This window comes from Phyllostomus hastatus, unplaced genomic scaffold (assembly GCF_019186645.2).
Source record: "Phyllostomus hastatus isolate PE091 unplaced genomic scaffold, TTU_PhHast_1.1 phas_contig_196, whole genome shotgun sequence".
In the NCBI taxonomy this organism is placed as follows: Eukaryota; Metazoa; Chordata; class Mammalia; order Chiroptera; family Phyllostomidae; genus Phyllostomus; species Phyllostomus hastatus.
Window position 1 is genome coordinate 29,513,370 of NW_025333709.1, and position 21,921 is coordinate 29,535,290.

Genomic DNA, 21,921 nt, shown 5'->3' on the forward strand with positions numbered 1-21,921 from the left:
ATTAACTCTTCTCATCAGCGGAAGAACAAGTCAAGCAAGATTGAAGCCTCTGCTATGAAGCTCTTAGGTAATAAAGTTAATAGCGCTGTTTGTTCATGACTACCTAGAACAAAGATAAAGTGAGCGGATAGTATTTCCTTCACTGAAGTCCCAGAGCAAAAAGCCTCCCCATCCCTGTGGTCAGGGTTTTAGCAGGAATTGTGCCCATTTCACGTTGTATAACGACCTGCTATGAGGCCTTCCATTGACTGACTAGTGGTTAAATTACTTAACCTCATGTTTTGTCTCTATAAACTAGCGATTAGTAGACTATGTTGTCAGATATAATGAGTTAATACATATAAAGTGCCTACATTAGCATCGTAAAGCAAGAATATCATAAATGCGAACTACTGTTATTTTGTAGGAACAAGTCGTTTCAGTTTGAGCATTGCCTTTCCTTCAAGCATTTATTGCAGTTACCTGCATGACTAAGAAAAAGGAGGGTGGAGGGGCACCAGTTCGAAGTCGAAGGACCGTGGGAGAAGCTGATAATAGCACAGAAGGGCACAGTCTGTTCTAAAGCCCCGGAATAAATTTTAGCATGGTAATCAGAGCAGAATCCCAGTGGCCAGCAACTTTCCATACAAAGCTTCTAACATACAGAGCAAGCGCTCAGAATCCAGAAGCAGGAGACATTTCGATACCCGCGAGCCAGAAGGGGGCCTCAGCACAGGCTATGCTCCATAAATTTCCGAGAGTTGGCTCCGTGGCCCCCAAGCTCAGAGAGATGCCTTCACCCTGCGAGGTGTGTCTGTGCTTCGCTACTGTGCGGCTTCAACAGTGGTTAGGAGTGGCAGTGGGCGATTCCGCCATTGACACACAGGAGACCAGGTATGTAGCCTCCACTTCCCACTGAGAATTACAACCCAACCTAGGAGGTAGGGGCGTGGCTCGTACGGAAGCCCCACCCAGCCATCCCCATTGGCTGAGGCAGCCCGGGGGCGGGGTCAGCTCACAAAAGCCTGGGACACCGCAACTGCTGCTCCAGGGGAGCGCAGGTCCATGGGGAGCAGGAGAAGTCCAGGAGGGTAAGGAGCAACCGCCTACGCCTGGGAAACCGTGTCTGACGGACATGGGGGGAGAGGTGAGGCTGCCGCCTGGAGAGCCCTGCCGAGAAGGTGAGTGTATGCCCCAGCCAGGGATCCTGGCATCTGGGTGGCTACGAGAACACATGGGCGGTCCCGGGTAATTCGCGACTCTTAATTCATTCATCATGCATTAACCATTCATTCAGCCAGTCACCCAGCCAACGAGGCAGCAACTCTTTATTGGTGCCTACAATATGCCAGACTCTTTGGGAAAGCCTGAATCAGTCGAACAAGACATACGTGGCTCCCACTCTGGTCCGGGAGGCAGTTGCAGGTAAATTACACTGTGCTTAGTCTTGTGACGGAGAAACTCAGGATGCTGTGGAAAGACTCCCAAGTCTCGTCTGAGAAAGATGCTTCCACTGACTCAGACTCACTTCCAAAGTCCGCTGTCGACACCACCCTGTGGGCAGAGGGCGTGCCCGGGAACCTGGTGGGAGTCCCCAGTGGCACCCTGAGCTGGCTCTGGGAGGGCCAAACACTGTGGAGGCACTCAGTCCAGGCACCCTGGACTGAGGGGGAGCAAGCTGGGCCCACCTGGGCCGCCCACTCCTCTCTCACTTCGAGAGGAAAACGTCCCTGCCTCATCAGCCTCTAGTCTGACTCTTGGTGCAGTCACTTCGCGGCAGCGTAAAGCGAGAGCCCGACGTAAGAGGAGACCGGAACTGGGTGCAGTCGTTTGTAGGTTTCTCACTGCTTACTGGGCTGCAGTTTCAGTCCCCACCCGACCCCAGGTACTTGCAACACTGGCAGCCTTTCTACTCACTAGGCGCGTGTGAGTCCGGATAAAAAAAGGCACGGATGGGGTGGGGGGATGGAATCGGGGTGGTATGTGTGACAGGAAAGGTGTGGATCAACCGAAATTGTGATGGTTTCCACAGTTTCAAGGAGAAAGACAATATTTAACTTATCTGATGAGGATGTAAGGAGGGTAAGGACAGTGAGGGACGTGACAAGAACTAGATACCTTTCCGAACTTGCTGGCGGCTTTCCCCGTCTTCTCTCCTCGTGGTCCCTCCAGCTTATTCCTTGATACGGAGGGGTTTTCATTGTTGATTGTAGGCAGTGAACTAGTCAAAAGTCGAAACTGTGGCAAGAGAGAAGAGGGACACTAAGAGAGAAAATGTCTGGAACAATTCACACCCTATTCAAAAGCGGAGATTTTGGAAGTGGTTGTTTAGGTAGCTGGATCTAGATTTCCTAGATAGTGATGTTGTGTGACCTTTGCCTAAATGATTCCTACACTAGTGAAGTCAGACTGTTACTAACCCATCCACCCTTGTTTACCCAAGGATCTGTAAGGAGGGCGTGTGGATCACACCAGCTTGTTTGAAGGTCCTAGCAAAGCAGGATGTTTTTCCTGCTTTGCTAGCTAATACTTTTAGTTCCAACAAGAAATATTCAAGCTCAGTACTTAATTCCTGTGATTAATTGTGGCAATTAATTGTGTGGGAGATAGGTGGGAGAACCTAGAATCCACGTTGTCAGAAGTGGTGAGAAGAGACTAGGTTTTGGCATCAGTCTTCCCAGCTATAGTTTAGCCTCCTTGAGTCTTTCTTCCTCTATAAACTGGGAATAATTCTTACACTGTACAGTTGTGACAAATAGAAGTGGGCGGGATTACATATGAAGCCTGACATGGAGTAAAGGCTCAATTTTAATGAGTCCCATGTGCCAGGCATTGGCCCAGGGCCTCGTACAGAGGAATTTGCAAGATAGCCTGGTCCTAGAGTTTAGGTCCAGGTCCCAGCTCCTGTGCAGTTTACTGTCTAGATGATAGATAATATGCAAGAAACAAATGAATAAAAAAAGGACAACAGTGGTGAGTTTCATGGATAATGTATTGAGAGAATTGGGATGCTCAGACTGGGTATGCAGAGAAGACTCCTATGTGAGCTGAGACCCAAATGAAAAGGAGTCCATCATAGGATCTGATAGAGCGTTCCAGTTGTGCTTCCATACAGAAAAAGTTAACCCCCTAGTGTAGTTTTTACTATTAAAATTATAAATTCTTCAAAAGGCCTTCTAATCCAAAATTATCTCAAAAAATAAATTTAAACACATATGGAGGGTTTTTTTTTTATTTAGGACTTTTATATTATATCATCCATTCTACAGATCTTAATTTAACTCCAATAGAGCTTTATTAACATAAAACTATGACATGATGAAAATAGAATGTGAGAAATACCCCCATCACCTGTGATGCACCAACTGATTATGGTGCCAGGAGATACCACGGACAGAAAGACCTGGTTTGGCAGTAGAGAGATTTGGAGGAGGAGAGGGATCCAATGGTCTTCAAACTTTTCTTTGAGTGAGCCGCTTTCCCAGGGTGCAGCTGACTAGCAGAGTGAAAAATGACATAGGTTATGTTTAGAGCTGATTCAGCCTGTCTTCATGATTTTGAGAGAAGGAAAGTAGGGAACTGTGCCCCTCTTTGAGAATTGGCTGTATCTCTCTTACACTGATTAGGACAAGTCCCATTTTCATGTATATAATCTTAAATTTTTGAAACAGGTTAACATAAAAATATGTCAGTTTACCCTCACACATAGTAAGTTCTATGAGTTTATTAGGTAGTCATTATATCCCTTTCACAGATACAGAAACCAAAGCCCAGATTGAATAAGGTTTCAAAATGGGAGATCAAACTAAGCACAAAATTATTTGGGCCTTTGTGTTTTCTGTAGGTGCCCGTGCCCTTTCTCTGGCCTCTTGGTGCAGTGGTTTACGTTTTAATGATTCGGAGATTTTACTCTTTAAAAACATCGTAAACATTACTACTCAAAATTCCAAATGATCACAACCTTTATTTTCAGGACAAGCTGCATTTTCTGTATAAAATCAAACAGTTTATATGTTGAACTAAAAAAAGACTTCCTCCAGACTTTTACTAGAAGTTTAAAAGCACAGGTTGTTTTTCTAGCCTTTCATATTTTTCCTAAGTGCTGAAATTCAAAAGTGCCTAAAGGTAGTAAAGGAGTGAAGTGCTTAAAGGTTAAAGGTAGTAAAAATTCTCTACTGAATGTTGTTCAGAAAACAACATGCTATTCATTGCGTAGTTTAATATTTAATATGGACTGTATCAGGGTTTAAAATCTCGGTATAGAAGTATGCTTATTAAAGTATTATTTTTAGGTTCATTTCCTGCATCTTCATTCTTTAATCATTTTATTAATTTTAAGGGGATTTTATCTTAACAATTTAGTAAGCTCAGTAACATTCAGATTGTAAAGTGGAAACAGCAGTTTAGTAGGAAGTCTGATGGTTAACAGTCTTCTTACGCTTCTTGGCTTTCAGACGTAGTGATGTTGGGAAGATCTTGTTTAGAGATACAGGTCTTTAACTTTTAAAAAGATCCACAGTGTCTTTTCAATTTTATTTTGGTTCATCGAAATAATGGGCTTCTTCCCCAGCCCTATCAGAGTCAATATGAAAATATGTCTGTTATGACTTGATTTCCGAATTTGCTCAAAATTATTTCTCATTCTTACTCTGTTCAACATTTGCTCAGTTATTTCTCATCCCTGTTCTGCACCCTTTATTCCTGTTCACTTGTTTGTTCTCTCACTAAATTCATCAGCTGCATGAGAACAGGGACTGGTTGACCTGCCCTGTTGATCACTATCTCACCGGTTCCTGTAACAGGGCATGGCACCCAGGAAGTGCTCAGTGAGAATTTGCTAAGTGTTGAATAAATGAACACCTACCATAGTGCCTTGCATGGTAGGTGTTCAACAACTATTTTGTTGAATGAATTAATGAAATAGCCATACAGATATGTGATACTGTTATATATAAAGCCATAATTAAACTGTAAGACATTTGTTTGGCAGTATTAAATAGGTCGATATGATGGAACTTGACCAAGAAGTTACTTTAGATTGGGAAGCCAGAGGTGGCATTTTAAGAGAGTGCTTAGTGACAAGGAGGACCTAGCTATGCCAGTCACTACTTCACTACTTAGGCTAAGTAAAGGTTACTCAAAGCTTTAAGGTAAGAAGGAACCTAGCCTATGAAAGGAACTAAAAAAAAGTATAGCAGGGAATGAAGTTGCACAGATAGCTGACAGGCCCTTGTAAACTGTGGTGAGAACTTTGGCTTTTTTTCTGAATGAGAAGGGAAGCCATTCTAGAAGTTGGGAAGGTGAAATGACAAGATTGGACCTACTTATTTAAAGGCTCGTTTCACCTGATCTTGTCCCCTGCTATGTTTCAACCTAACCTCTCACTCCAGCCAGCCAGCCTGGCTGGCTGCCGTTCCTCCAACCCCTTAAGCACATTCGCACCCCAAGATATTTGCTTTTACACTTGGTAGAGAGGTTTTCCATGTAACGTGTTTAAAAAAAGAAAAGTATTTCTTTATGCTGCTTTTACTGCTTTCCATGGCACTCAACATATTATGTAGTATTAGTTCACTTGTCTATCTTACTTCCCCTCATTAGAATGACTATAAGAGAGTATGAATGTTCTTTCATTCACTGTTGTACCCCCAGCTTCTAGCAAATGCCTCACAAATAATACTCAGTAAATATTTGTTGAATCAATGAGTAAAAAGACAACTAGTGTTGTTTCAGAGAATTGGGAGAGAGAGTTAAACAGAGTAATACAATATAATGTCAGAGGTGTGCAAGATTCAAACCATGTAAAGTTTTAGAAAAAGTCCAGGATTGGGAGTTTAGATTTTATTACAATTGCAATAAAAAATCATGACAGGGGGAGGGGGTGGAATTAAGCAGGGAAGTGACATAATCTGATTCACACTGGCTGATATCTGCAGAATAAATTTAGGGACACAGAGATTTCACTCATTCTTTCCTTTGCTAATATGAATGGGCAGGTATATCAGTCAGCTATTGCTACATAACACAAAACCGAAAACTCAGTGGCTAAAACAATAATCATACAGGGCAGGGCAAAAGTAGGCTTAACAGTTGTGTGTATGGAAAATAATACAGTAATTAATAAATAATAATACAATAATAAACTGTTTCACATCTTCACAACTATAAACCTACTTTTGCTCCATCCTATATATTTCTACTTATGTGTCTGTAGTTAAGCTGATAGTTGACTAATATAAATGGGGTTCACCCAGGTGTCTCTGCATCTGGCTACATGTCCAGCTGAATTTAGCTTCTTTTTGTGGTGTTGCTGGAGAAAATAGGAGTCTTCCACGGTATCACAGGAAATGCATTTCAGGGATATGTACATAGGAGGATTTGAGGATTTGAGTGGCAAGATTTACTAGAGTGAAAACAAAGAACTGCCCCCAGGTACACCATGCCCCGTGTCTCATCCATGACCAGGTGGCTCAGCTCCATCTTGTTGTGAAAGAAGTCCAGCCTCTGGGGCAGCAGGCCCACTCTCATCTCCCCCAAGCCCGGGAGGAGGGCCAGGACCCAGAGCCACTCCACCATTAACCTGGCACCCGATGCCCCAGCAGTCCAGCACAGTGTCCATTCCCATCTGGCCCACAGTGGGTGCTCCGCTTCGGCCCACATGGCTACTGAAGAGAGACAGAGGGAACGTAGGTGCTACTGAAAGGGACCTTTTTAAAATTATATTTCTTTGGGCTTAGACAAGAGTAGGCTTTCTCGGATTTTTTGGAGTTTTTTGCCGTAATCCTCTCTCATCTTTTCCCCAGGCTAGACTCCTCCCCTCTGTGGTTGCCATTTTCACTCCTACTGTGCATGCCTCATAGTTTTGCTGTGTCATCTGGCTTCTTCCACTGCACACACCTCAGCAGAGAAATTTCCCTTTTGCTGTTTATCCTCCCTTCACCCCCCCAACCCCAGTTAATCTGGGGAAACTGGCTGGGTGTTCTCTGGGTAAGTTTGGAAGCCTGTCTTTCCTGCCTACTGAGGGATTATGTCCCTTTGGAGTGTCTGTGAAGCTGCTCCTTCCTAATTAATCAGGCTTAATATCTTATTCCACTTGCTCCCTTCCTTTGTTAATAACTGACTGACTATTGTCACAGTGGGGTGAGGTCAGATCTGCTCCATGTATTTTTATTCTGGGACTCGGGCTGAAGGGGCAGCAGTTCCTAAGGGTAGTTCTATTCCTGATAAATGCAGAGGTTCAAGAGAATAAACCCCAAAAGATGAGCAAATCTGGACCCTCTCCACATATTACCTCTGCTCGTGTCCCATTAGCCACCAACTCAATTCCATCTTGACATCAGGAGAATACTCAGCCCACATCATGAGGATAAAGGAGTGAATATTTGCTGAATTTAAGCTTACCCATAGAACCAATAGTGAAACAATGATTTCCTCAAACTAAAAATACCTTGCAATGATTAAAAATGTAGTTTTATGCAATCACTGACTCCTTAGAAACTGGATATTCTACTTCATATAATAAACTGAATAATTTAAATTGATCTCTGTAAGCAAATTGTACTGTAATAAATTATTCAAAGCACTTTATCTTTGTATAAGCATTAATAATAATTTTTATCTGGTTTTGTTTGTACCTTATTGTTTCACTTTACAGAAATAGAAAAAATACTAGCTGGGGAATTGGGTTTCTTTGCCTTGGTTTGGGCAGTTACACAACTTTGGAAAGTCACTTAAGATCCTGGCATCAGTTTCTTTAAAATGTCTTCCAACCACAAGTACCTGTGAGTTTAGAGGTGGTCCATCAGCAATATTTATGAGCTACCAGGATCATCAATAAATTACCCTGGGAGCAAAGACAGCTTACAGTCAAACCACCAAATTGTAGAAGGCATCTTCAGAATCAAGTCCAACTCCCTCATTTTAGAGCTAATGAAACTGAAGCCAAGAGTGATTACTTAACCTGCCCATCATTATAGATAGTATTAGAACTTAAGGGGAATGTCATATACTCCTATAGAAAATGTAACATTGTTTTTAAATTGTGTGTAAGTCAACTTTCACACCTCTACATAGAAGATCTGTATTAAGTTGAACCATATGAAACTGCTATTTCTGTAACATCAAAAATTGTCAGATATCAATCACATATGGTTTGACATATTTGAGGAATTATCAGTACTATTTATAAAAGCAGAAACTGTGTAAATTACCCAAAAGTTCACCAACAATAAAATAAAAATTAATTATAAGATAGTCATACTGTGGGATTCTATAGAATAGTAGGGAAAAAACAAAACCTGCAGCCATATGCATCTACATCAATAAATGTCAGAAACAAGTCACCAAAGAATGCATACTCTATAATCATATTTTTATATGTGCAAAATCTGACAAAACTAAACACTTTATTACTTGAAGATATAATCATGTAGGGGATTTTTTTAAGCAAAGGAATGTTTAGCAGAAAATCAGAATGGTCATTACCTCTGAGGGGTATTGTTCTGGGTGGTTGATTCCTTGGTATATGTTGAATTGTTTTTCTTTATAACTGACACATATTTCCTAAATATCCATTACTTGATATTTAGAAAAATAAATAACAAAATCATCAAAGAAGTAATGTATGCTCCCTCCTGGCAGGAGTATACATCAGTAGTCACTTCAGAGGATGACGGACAGTATCTATTAACATGAAAAATAGTGGATGTAATAGATTTTCTCTTTCTATGTTGATTACAGTTTGGATTCAGTTCCCTGTATAATTACTTTGCTCACACAGATCTTAAAAAGCCACTTCTGATTTGGAGATCTCTCTAATTCCTCTGAAACACTGCGAAGTCCCTGCCCACACATCCCTGCTACCCTGTGCTCCACACGCACCAACTCACCATTCACTCCCTCCTTCAGTCCCATCTGCTGTAGGCTGGCTCTCTCCTTAACAAATACCCAAAACACAAAATAATTTTAGTTCTGAATCAGTAACCACACAAGATTTTTAATATTTCTCCTGCCATAAAACATGCAGCATTGATGTCTGCCACTTACAATGAGAAGTCACAGAATGCCACAAAGATTATTTGCTCTCCCTTATCACCCTCTGCTCCCACACCTCCTAAAATGTCGGAAACATTTTGCTATGTCAACAGCTTAAAAAGAATATTGTTCCACTGGAATGAGATCCACCCACACTGTTTTCAGAGATGAAGTTTTGGAATGGTTAACTGCATAGCAGATGACAGCAATGCAGCCATGGAATTCGCTGGGAAGTCAGGTCACATGTTTCTCAAGAGTTAAACCAATCGAAATTCTAATTATTAAAAATTACTTTCCGTTCGTGGGGTTTAAATGAAATGAACAGTGCCCAGAACAAGATTGTTAAGGGCTAGCTTGTTTGAAAATTTACTGCAATTCTTACTAAAACAACCCAACTGAAAATCTGTCGAAGATATAAAATGTCCTTGAAATTATATAATTCCTCTCAGAATATTTAGAAGTTTTGTCTCAGAATTTATCCTATATCTTTGAGTCAAAGTTGATTGATTTTCAACTTGCAGAGATAAATGAAATAATAATCATGAAAAGCTGAAATTCAATCATTTTACCTTTCTCTAGATGTGAACTTTATGGTTGTTTCTTCACTTTATACGTGGTAAAATTCAGATGACTTCATAATGTTTTGCCGGGGATGTATCCATCCCATTAAAGTTTTGTCATCATTTGATCAAACTGATTTTGTTGTTTTGTTTTGTTTTAGGTATGCCTTCTTAAGATTTTTGAGATGTAAAATTGACTTTATTATTGAATTCTAAAATTATACTTGATTAATTTTTTTTGCCCTTTTTTACTTAGGGTAATTTATAATGGGAAAATATGGCTTTAGAAGGAAAAAAAGTTGAGAAGACAGTCAGGAAATCTAGTCATGATGTTACCCATTGACAGCTTTTTAAGTGGAGAACAGATTTTAAAAGTTCATAATATAGTGTAAAATATTTCAACTTTGCGTTTTAGTGTTTAGCCTCATAATTCCAAGGTACTTATTTAATCATGGGCCTGGTTCAATAGTTTACATACTTATTTGAATCCTATTCTTTAAAAAAAGCCTGCTGGCAGTTAATTCATTTTTCTCTTAGATTCTATTTTACTTAGGAGAAGATAGATTACATAGACTTGAAAAATCATTCTCTTCAGGCAAAGTGGTACAGAAAATGAAATCTTTTCTATTTAAGATTTTATTTATTTATTTTTAAAGAATGGAAGGGAGGGAGAAAGAAATGGAGAGAAACATCAGTGTGTGGTTACTTCTCATATGCCCCCAAATGGGGGACTTGGCCTGCAACCCAGGCATGTGCCCTGACTGCGAATCGAACCAGTGACCTTCTGGTTCACAGGCCAGCACTCAATCCACTGAGCCACACCAGCCAGTGCAGAAAATGAAACCTTTTAAATACATTTTCTGAAGTGCATAATTCATGCACCATCAAATGCGTTAGATAATTTCCTGTAACACAGTGATTTCTAAACCAATGGGGTTGCTGCACCCTCTCCCTGCATTCAGATGTCACAGATACTGCATTCCAGGGGACAGGCTGATAATATGAAGTGCCATGGATGTGGGGGGGACTGTGATGAATTTCTGAGTGTAAGCCAGGTCTAAACAGCTACCTTCGCTGGAGCAGGTTACTGTCTTTCTAGAACCAAGTATCACCAAGATTTTCCAATTTATAAGAGAAACCCAGACTCTCCTGCATAATCTCTCATATTTAGATGATAACAACTAAACAAATTTTTTAAAAATTTTAAGATCCTGTGTGAGCCAAAGTGAACACGTCCACAGGTCTACAGACTACCTGCTGGGCGCTTCCCTTCATGCAGTAAAAAAATGGTGTTTCAGGACTGTCCACTCACATTTCTTTTTGTTGCAGAAGGAGAGTAAACACAAGTGCATCTCCTCTTTGTTTGTTGACATTTTCTTCTCTCTTTTCTTCCAGGCTACGTGCTGTCCTTGGTCTGTCCAAACTCCTCCCAGGCTTGGTGTGAGATCACAAATGTGTCACAGCTGCTGGCTGCTCCTGTCCTCTACAGGAACCTGAATTCCAACTTGAGCACTTCTGCAAATGTAGAAAACAAATACAGTCTTTATGTGGGCCTGGTACTGGCAGTAAGTTCCAGTATTTTTATTGGCTCCAGCTTCATACTAAAAAAGAAGGGCCTTTTGCAACTGGCCAACAAGGGTGTCACTAGAGCTGGTAAGAAATGAATGCAACTAACAAATTCAAGTTTCTAACTGCAGAAATAATCCTCCTGTAAGATCATAATGCTACATTAATAATATTTTACTGTCTTCATTTATCGTAGCTTCTATCTCCAATCTTAGCCGTTCTTTTCTCAGCAGTTTCCAGGTTTGAGGCAGCTGGGTCTCTCTTACAGAGTCTAAAATTCTTGCTTCAAGAGGTTTCGGGTGTAGTATGGTTCTTCTTTTCATAGCTTTATTCTGCAGTTTCAGGAGTCAAAATCAGATCATGCTACTCTGCTTGAAACACATCAGTGTCTTTTCTTTGCACTCAGAATAAATACAGTCTAACATCCTCCCCAGCCTCTGACCTCCTGCGTGAATTAGCCCTTGCTACCTCCCCAGCTTCATCTCTGCTCTGCTCCCAGTCACCTACTTTCCTCTGGCACCTGGAATATACAGAGTTCTTTCCCGCCTCAAGGTCTTTTCCCTTGGCCTGGAACTCTTTTTTTCCTCCCCTTCATTGGGCCGATTCACCCTTGAGATCTCAGCTTAAATATCATCACCCCAGAAAGGCCTTCCTGGGCCACTCTCTCTGGGCAGGTCTCCCGCACCAGCGTGCTCTGTCGTTCTCTGTTGTAGCACTAATGGTGTGCTTCATTGCACCCGAAATAATTTGTTATTGTACATTTATTGTACATTTATTTACTTGTTGTCAACAGGTTTACTTGTTTATTGATAGCAAACTCACAAGAACAGGAGTTTTCCCTGGCATAGTGTTTGCCGTCCAGTAAATATTTGTTAAATCAAATGGATAGCAATAGAATTAGGTTGCTATGGATACTGACATTTCATATGCTGACTAGCTCTGCTTGACTACCCTTCATTAACCATGATATTCATATTCATTCTTATCGAGAATAATATTGTAACAGGCCTAAATATTATTCCAAGGTTCATGTGGAAAAATAAATGACTACAAATTGTGCAAACAGGTTTATAAGAGTACTATTGAGGGGAGATTTGCACTATCAGAAAATAAAACATGCTATAATGCTATCTAATTAAAGCAGCTTGGTACTGGCATTAAAAGAATAGATAAAAATACAGGAACAAATTTAAAGGACATATGGACAGAAACTAGGAGGGGAGGCGGTAATGGGAGGGAAGTGGGGAGGGCTGGATGGGGTGCGCTGGAATGGGAGTAAAAAGGAGAAAACTGTACTTGAACAATGATTAAAAAAACAATAGATAAAAATAATAAAAGATAATTTTAAATGTATAAGGGGGCTCAAGTACATACAATAATTTAATGTATGATTTTTTAAATGGCACTTTAATGTACTGGAGAAAGGATTTCTTATTCAATCAAAAGTATTAAAAAAATTGTCAAAAATTAGAGGGGAAGAATACAAAAGTACTACTTTATACCATTCATCCAAATAAATTCTACATGGTTTACAGTTAAAATGAAACATTTTAAAAAGAGAAAAGAAAACTAAAAGAAGGGCTTTCTAAGCATAAAGATAAAGGAAGAAACTATTTTATGTAAAGGAAGAGATTATCTGGATTGACCAAAAAATAAAAAATATCTATATGGAAACACCTTTAACTAAACACCTAAACTAAAAAGGAAATGACATGGTTAAAAAATTTCAAAATATAATAGAAAGTGTTGGAAGATCTTTGGAAATGGCCAAGTAAATAAGTTAAAAGACTACATATACTCACTTGGCTTTAACGCTCGCCTTTTCCAACCATATTCCAGTACCTAGAAATCAATCCTCCAAACCTTCTTCCTTCACTTTATAACTTAATTTAAATTTTTATCATTTTCCTAGGTCAAGGTGGACATTCTTACCTCAAGGAATGGCTCTGGTGGGCAGGATTACTCTCAAGTAAGTCCTAACACTAAGAACAGTGTTCACTTTTAAAATGATAAATTGCATGGAATTGTTCAAAATTGATTAATTTAGCTTCCTAGTAAGGATGGCATTTAAGTCCCGAAACTTTGTTTGCAAGTGTAACATAGTCTTACATATAAAATGTCATATGTATTTAGAATTAAGTTTTACACTCCTTCTCCCACCCCCATGTTCTCAATACTGTCTTAGAATGCAAAGGAAAAAGTTAACATTTGAAATACTATATTTTATCACAAACTTCTCCTTCTCTTATTATATTCTTCATAACAAGGGAAGAAAATGCTTTCCTCACACATTTTCCCAGCTCTGAATTAGAATCTGGGACTTTTCTAGCTGCGTGTTTTCTAAGGAACAGGTACATTATCCAAGGAACGGGTACAATTTCTTGGCCAGGACCAAAGCATGGATAAGTTAAAGTTCCCTCTGGCTGCTTAGCACTGAGCAAATAAAACAGTGATTTCCAGCCAGTGTGCCATGACACACTGTTGTGCTGCAAGAATTTTTAAAACCTGCAATACCTGACTATTTAGCCAGAGGCACTGACCTCTTTTTCCGTGGACTATCAAATAAGAAATGACAATAACCAACACAACAATATCCATTCACTGTGAATGAATCAAAATGATACCTTTTTTTTGTCAGATTGGCAAAAATACATATTTTTGGTGTGCCGCCAAACTTCAGTAATTGCTTTATGTGTGCCACAAGATGGTAAAGGCTGAAAGTCCCTGACATAACGAGACGATGAGGGTGGTCAGCACTCCCCTTCCTCCTAGACTTGCTCTGAGGATTAAGTGGGGGCTCTGTGGGAGGTGGAAGCTTCCTCAGTGCTAAGGTGACATCCAGGCAGCAGGCACTGATCTCCCTCAGGCCCCTTCGCAGATTTCTATCTCCCCCACACCTCCTCTCAACTTTCTTAAAAAAACTAAAGCTTCCAAAGAAAGGACCTCATAAATTGTGATTCACCCCACTTGCTGGTCATCTCCCCAACAGCCAGAAGCCTTAAAACCTCCATTTATTTTCCCATGCCATTGCAGTATCTATGAGGCCCAGTTATAGGAAAGAACTGGAATTCTTTTCACAAATGATGGAATCTAAAAAGACAACGAATAAAAATAATTTAAATTTGTACAGCCCTTTCTGGTTCTAAGGTGTTTGCACATCTGTTTTCTTATTTCATTTGAATAAAAGTTGACAAGGACTGTAGTGGGAAGATTCCAGATAGATATTTAGATGATTCTTTTCTCTTTTCTCTTGCGTCTTCCCATCCTCTGCCCACACAAGAGAATGAAAATATAAGGAGAATATCATATGGCTACATTTAGAATTTTATTTTCATCATGTACAAAGTTTATGCCAGTACTGAAGGAAAAAGCATGCCTTTAACATTAGAGATTTTTATCTAGTGACAAACATCCAGTGCTTTAATTATGAAATCAATATTTTCCTGGAAAGCCATCTATAAAGATAAAAGCCATCAATAAAGTGCTCAAGAATGCTTAATACTGTAAAAAAAAAAATAAATACAGCCATTGCTCTTCTTATAGAGCAGTCTCCAAACTGTTTTTGTCTTATGATATTTTCCTAAAGCTAAGGACCCCTGCAGTTTTGGCTGGAAGTGTGGGGCTGGAGCATAGCAGACAGAGGGAAAAAGAAAAAGCTTGCTGGTGTCTTTTATCTGTTCCAGAATTTTCTCTACAATAAGTTTGTTTGGCATAGTTTGCCAGTGTGAAATACTACATTCTGTGGGCAAGTGTTTGTAACCCGTGAGAATAATTTGGCCTCAATTCAAGGGCCCAGCTCTTGGAGGAATTTTCTCTCCCTCCAGAAGCTATTTGCATCACAGTATCTCATGGAAGTTTCAAGTTCCTCAGATAAGATGGGGATTGCTGGAGCACATTGTTATGACTTTAAAACAGCTGCTTGGCTCTCCTTGAGCTACTAAGGTAGTGTTACCTGCTTGTCGGTCATCTGCAACTGATGCCTCACCACGTGGGCCCTTGGTGGGTGACTCTAGGTGTCCCCTGCCTAGGGCAGTAGATCTCTACAAAGCATTCCAATTTTACAAGGTTTTTGTTGTTGTCACTGTTAGTTTGCATAACAGTTAAGTATTCTTGAGCAAACAGAATCCTTCTCTGTTTACTCCAAAGCTACCTCTACTAGATTTCTTCAGAGTGACCATATATGTTTCTGGTACTGACGTAACTAAAAACTTCATGCGAAAGTTGAGCTTGTATGACCAGGTAATTACAGTTTATCTGCATCCCTAATGCCAATCTCCCCTTTCCTCCATAAAAAAAAAGTTAATTATTCCTTCTCATTCAATCTATCAGTGTCGTTGGGCTAAAAGTCTACTGCTTTGTGTCTGTCATGTTTTCCTGTACTGACAAATAAATCCATATTTTATAGTAATACTGCTGCTTGCTTTCCAGTGGGAGCAGGAGAGGCTGCGAACTTTGCAGCTTATGCTTTTGCACCTGCCACCTTGGTCACCCCCCTGGGCGCACTGAGTGTTCTCATAAGGTAGGTGAGCAAGAAAGAGCCTGGGTTCTACCAGGATTTTAAAACCATGGTACATTTAACTCTACAAGAAATGTAGTGCTAAGCATATCTCAAAACCAAATTTAAAAATTGCAAAATAATTTGAGAAGGCTACACAATAAATCAGTGTAGAAATAGGAAATAGATTGCCTGTTGTTAGTTAGAAAACCTCTATGAGATTGAGTCTGGTTTCTGCCAACACAAAGTATTTATGTGTTATATTTGTGATGATTCAACAGCAGATTTTTTGCCTTCTCACCTAATCAGATTACCATAGCTCTTTTAATTCTCTTTGTTGTCATAGTGGTTAATGACCATGGCTGTTACTGGACTTTTATTTATTTTTAGGTATATTTTATTGATTATGCTATTTCAACTGTCCCAGTTTTTCACCTTTGCTCCCTGCCACCTGGTACCCCCTTCCCTCCAGCAATCCCTGCCCCTCAGTGCATGTCCATGGGTCTTGCATATAAGTTCTTTGGCTTCTCCATTTCCTATACTATTCTTAATCTCCTCCTATCTATTTTGTCCTTACAAATTATGCTTGTTAATCTCTGCACCTTTTCCCCTGTTCTCCTCCTTCCCCCTCTCAGCTGATAACCCTCCACATGATCTCCATACCTATGATTCTGTTTCTGTTGTGGTTGTTTGCTTAGCTTGTTTTTGTTTGTTTGTTTGTTTGTTTGTTTTTAGATTCAGTTGTTGATAGCTGTGAGTGTCATTTTAATGTTCATAGTTTTGATCTTCTTCTTTTTCTTAAATTAGTCCCTTTAACATTTCATGTAATACTGGTTTGGTGATGATGACCTCCTTGTCTTTACCTTGTCTGGGAAGCACTGTATCTGACTTCCATTCTAAATGATGGCTTTGCTAAAGTAATCTGGGTTGTAGGTCCTTGCTCTTCATCACTTTGAATACTTCTTGCCAGTCCCTTCCTGCCTGCAAAGTTTCTTTTGAAAAATCAGTTGATGGTTTTATGGGTACTCCTTTGTAGATAACTCTCTACTTTTCTCTCACTGCTTTTAAGATTCTCTCTATCTTTAACCTTTCGTATTTTAATTATGATGTGTCTTGGGGTAGTCCTCTTTGCATCCATCTTGTTTGGGACTCTGTGCTTCCTGGACTTGTATGTGTATTTCCTTCACCAAATTAGGAAAATTTTCTTCCATTATTTTTTCTAATAAGTTTTCAATTTATTGCTCTTCCTCTTCTCGTTCAACATCCCTGTGATTTGGATCTTGGAACGTTCGGAGATATCCCAGAGTCTTCTTATACTATCCTTGTTTTTTGAATTCTTGTTTCTTCATTCTGTTCTGGGTGAATGTTTATTTCTTCCTTGTGTTTCAAATCATTGATCTGAATCCCAGCTTCCTTTCCTTCACTGTTGATTCCCTGTGGATTGTTCTTTATTTCACTTAGTGTAATTTCTTCCCTTATGTTGTTGCCATACTCAGTGAGCTCTTTGAGCATCCTAATAACCACTGTTTTGAACTCTGCATCTGATAGGTTGACTATCTCATTTTGTTTAGTTCTTTTTCTGGGGTTTTGTTCTGTTCTTTCATTTGGGCCATATTTCTTTGTCTCCTCAGTTTGGCAGCCTCACTGTGATTGCTTCTGTGTGTTAGGTAGAGCTGCTTTGACTCCCTGTCTTAGTGCACCTGTTAAGTTGTATGGGGTGGAGCCTTAGGTATTGACCAAGGTGGGGCAACCCACTCCACAGGCTTTGTGGCTCTGTGTGGGTGAGGCCCTGGAGAGGGGACAATGTAGCTGCCTGGCTTCTGGAGGCTTGCCTAGCACTCACTCCATTTCCAGTCATTTTACCCACTTCCCGTATGCAACTGGCACCCTTCCAACTGTTGCCCTGGTGATGAATGCCAGAGTGGCTGGGTTTACATACATTCTAAGTCCATGTGGGCCCTTTAAATGGACTCTCTTGAGAAACCAGCAGTTTCTTTCACTGACCCAACCCCCACTGGTTTTTACAGACAGAGGTTCTGGAGCTTTATCTTCCCAACACTGGAACCCTGGGATGTGCAGTCTGGCCTGGGGCAGGTATCATTCACTCCCAAGGTTTCCCTTCCTATTCCTATCTGCCACACATGGATGTGGGACGACCCGTCCCACTGCCCCCACTGCTTCTCCACACCACACCACATCTCCTCACTTCTCCACTCCAACTCCACGTCTCCGCCCTCCTACCCATCTGCATGAATGTGGCTTCTTTAAATCCCTCATTATCAGACTTCCATACAATTCAATTTTCTAGCAGTTCTGGGTGTTACTTGTTTTGGTTAGTTGTAATTCTTCTTGTGGTTGTGCAAGGAGGTGAAGCATGTCTACCTATGCCTCCACCTTGACCAGAAGTCTGTTGTAGCACTTTTAAAAAGCACAGTGTTTGGTTAAATTTCAATTCCGGCGAAAAGTCTTGCATTGTCTTCTGCTTACTTCTGTTTGGAGGTCTCTTCACTTAAGTACTGGCAAAAGGAATAATTTTTCCAGTCATAGAAAGTGGGTCTAATATTTATGTGTTGGTCTTTATTATGATCCCAAATGAGTGTGTTCAACATGCCCATGAACACTTATTTTGTAGCTAAGCAACTTGTTTTCTTTTTCTTGTCCTTTTATCTCCATTCATTATCAACTTTTAGTAGAAAGATTATGACAATGCCTACCCACTTCTTTTTACCTTCTTTGTAGGACTGTTTTGAGAATTCAATGAGTTGATACACATAAAGCACTAGAACTTTGTCAACACAATGAATGATAGCCATTAGTAGTAGCAGTGTTTTCCTTGAGGCTGCAGACCTCACAAGTAGCCACATGAGGGCAATTCTTAGAAAGCACCTGATAGTTGACCAGTCTTCGGTGCAAATAGGTAATACCAGGGTGTTGGGGGTGCGTAGGAGCCACAGCACACATAATGGTGAAGCATCAGGATGGCATAACCTGGTGCCCATGGTGCTGCCAATGTGGAACTACCTGAGATCATGGCAACCAAAGTAGATTGGGTAGGTGAAAGTATCAGAGCAGTGGCAGTTGGTAAGGAAATATTTCAATATTTTAACAACCCATATGATTATACTTGTGTGAACTAGCTAAATATCAGCCCTGAGCTGAGTAATTCTTTAAGCATATAGCTTCTTTTGAAGTTATCATGTGCGTATAAATTCTAAATATATCATGCCAATAAGATCGGAAAGATGGGAAAATTGAAGATGAGTTGAGTGGGTTCTCTTTAGAAGGTCATGGGATGTTTAGAGGGACATAGAATGTCTATTTTAACTCTTTAAATATAAAAGCAATTATGCAGGCTTGATTGAGCGTCATTTCTGAGTTTTAAAACTAATCAGGGCTTTTAGTGTCGCATGGCATATACAGCTCAGGTGCTTGGAAGACGGAGCTGCATGGGCCACTGTGTGCCTTCTGAGATGCTATGGAATCAAAAGGTAATTAACTGAACAAGAGTGATTTATTTTTCTTCTCTCAACAGTGCAATATTGTCCTCCTACTTTTTAAATGAGCACTTGAACATTCATGGGAAAATAGGCTGCATATTAAGTATGTTGGGGTCAACTGTGATGGTTATCCATGCCCCACAAGAAGAGGAAGTCGCTTCTTTGCATGAAATGGAAATGAAATTGAGAGACCCAGGTCTGTGATTCAATCAAGAGAAACACTCTAATTCTGCTCCACTTTCTCTCTTCATCAAATGAATTGTAATAATATTGCAGTTGGCTTCCTACAAGCCAAGTCATGGGTTGTGACTGAAGTTTCGCGAAGTATTACAAGTCTTCTGAAATGGTGGCACAGCTTACTTTTGTGTCCATGTGTCCCCTCCACATAATGAGAGGAAGAGATGGGGAGAAAAGAGGCAAAAGACTTATGCTCCAACCCAAATTTGGCCACTCTCTCCCTCTGAAAATAAAAAATCAATCAGACAATATCTGCCATACTAGATAGTGTTCTCTGTGAGATTCAAATGATATTTTGGGAGAAGTCCTTTTTAAAATATCGAGAGCTGTGCAGTAAAGTATTGTTGCTTTTTAAAAATGTAATCTCACTTCTCTATCTAAAACACCTGTTCTTCTAAACTCATGACTAATAAGATGTCACAAAGACATGATCCTCTGAGCATTTTCTGAAGTCTAATTATTTTTTTTTTATTTTAAATTTATTTCCAGAGAAAGGGGAAGAGAGGGAGAAAGAGAGGGAGAGAAACAGAAATGTGTGGTTGCCTCTCACACACCCCCTACCAGGGACCTGGCCTGCAACCCAGGCATGTGCCCTGACTGGAAATCAGACCAGCAACCCTTTGGTTCGCAAGCTGGCACTCAGTCCACTGAGCCACACCAGCCAGGGCTGAAGTCTAATTCTGTTCTCTTCCTAACAGGATTCATTTCTTTTGCTGTGATCATTACTGTGATTGCCTTGGTGCTGATTTTGTTCGTGGCTCCCAAGAAAGGACAGACCAACATCCTGGTCTACATTTCAATCTGTTCATTGATTGGAGCATTTTCAGTTTCTTCTGTCAAGGGCCTGGGAATTGCCATTAAGGAACTTCTGGAATGGAAGCCAGTTTACAAGCATCCCCTGGTCTTTGTTTTGCTGGCTGTCCTTGTGCTTTCAGTGACAACACAGATTAACTATCTCAACAAGGCACTGGACACTTTTAATACATCTCTCGTGACTCCCATTTACTATGTGTTCTTTACGTCCATGGTAGTAACTTGCTCCGCCATCTTATTCCAAGAATGGTACGGCATGAAAGCTGGGGATATCATCGGGACCCTGAGTGGGTTTTTCACCATTATCAATGGCATCTTCCTTCTGCACGCTTTTAAAAACACCCACATTACCTGGAGTGACCTGACATCCACTACTCAGAAAGAAGTGCTCACTCTGAGTGGCAATGAAGACAAATATGTCTTACTAGAGAATATAGACTGTTCAAACTCAGGATATGAGGATGACATTACGTTGTTTAGCAGGACTAACGAATGATCAAAGTCTCTACAGACCCTGAACTTGACCCCATAAGGGACACTTGGAGAGGAGAAGGAATACCTGACTCTTGGAAGGACAATTAGGAAAGGTGACATTTTTAAAGTTCTAACTAATAATTTAGATTTGAGGCCAAATTAAAATGCCTGCATTTTTGGCCATCACATTTGGGAATCGATATTTTGATCATCCTCCAGAAGACTTCTGCCGTTTCTCATTTCTACAAACTTGAAATATTCCCTGAGCACAAAAGAAGTCCAAGTTAGATGAGTCTCAGAATAATCTCTTTCTTCTGGTCACAGTGTACGTGGTCCTGCCAGGTGGCTCTTCATTTCTCTGACTGCTATTCTTAGTCTCACAGTAAGTCATCGATGAATTTAATGTGTGCTGACAAGCCAAGTGCCGATCATTCTCTGATGAGTCATAGTTTCAAATGATGAAAACTGAGGTGTGAGATTGCTAATGCACTTTTCCCCCTTCCACAAACGAAACAGCTAAAGGGGAGGGTGTTACAGAGGAAAAGAAGCCTGCTCTACACATCTGCTCCTTGCATGTCATGGTGCAGTGACACACGTCCATGAAGAGCCGATGAAGTGTGATTGTCATTGATGGACATATCATAGACATTTGTTACCAACTTAAAAAGGGAAGAATTGAGGAGGGAAATATTGTATACCTTAGGTAAAGGAAATAATTTATTTTTATTTTTACAAAGACAAACACCAATGATTGTGTTCGTGAGTTCTTCTAACTCAAACCTGAGGAATGCAAGATAAAATTGAGTTTCTGGAGAAGTCCAAGCGAATTCAGTTTTGGAATCCCCTGCGTTCATTTTGTGCCTTTATTTTAACTACCATCCCAAAGGTTATTTTCCTTAGTGATGTAGAGATTTTTGTAAAGTAATTGCTACATTATTTTAAGATTATATTGTACACTTAAATTCATCTCACATGTTTAATCCCCATAGGGTGGGTTTTTCACAAACGGTTTGGAAACAACTAAAAAGATCTTTGTGAAAAACTGAATTTATCATAATCATTCTCTTAAAACTTTGCACTTTCAAGCTTGTTAAGGAAATTGTAATTAGTTACAAACCTTTTTGAAAATATATGTCCTACTACAATAAGTGGTAGGTTGTCTTTATCTGTGGAATTTCACCCTGGCCACATTTTCTATACATTTTATTGTTAAGTGTTTTGGAAAAATAAGAAGGGGAGTTAACTTCCTAGAAAACAAAGTATTAAGACC

At 40.1% G+C, this 21,921-nt stretch overlaps 1 protein-coding gene across 1 annotated transcript; it reads left to right on the plus strand.

Annotated features, from left to right (window-relative positions):
• The first annotated feature begins 1,032 nt into the window (after positions 1–1,032).
• Positions 1,033–21,921, plus strand: NIPAL1 (NIPA like domain containing 1). Its single transcript, XM_045834655.1, has 6 exons — positions 1,033–1,160; positions 10,965–11,222; positions 13,048–13,104; positions 15,564–15,654; positions 19,163–19,323; positions 20,063–21,921. The coding sequence occupies exons 1-6, from the start codon at positions 1,115–1,117 to the stop codon at positions 20,671–20,673; spliced, it is 1,224 nt and encodes a 407-aa protein (XP_045690611.1). The 5' UTR covers positions 1,033–1,114; the 3' UTR covers positions 20,674–21,921.

Excerpts from the sequence above, each read along its gene's own strand:
- NIPAL1 (XM_045834655.1), top strand. The coding sequence starts at position 1,115 with ATGGGGGGAGAGGTGAGGCTGCCGCCTGGAGAGCCCTGCCGAGAAG. Across the intron at positions 11,223-13,047 it reads CAAGGGTGTCACTAGAGCTG|GTCAAGGTGGACATTCTTAC; the intron begins GTAAGAAATGAA and ends TCATTTTCCTAG. Across the intron at positions 19,324-20,062 it reads AATGAAATTGAGAGACCCAG|GATTCATTTCTTTTGCTGTG; the intron begins GTCTGTGATTCA and ends TCTTCCTAACAG.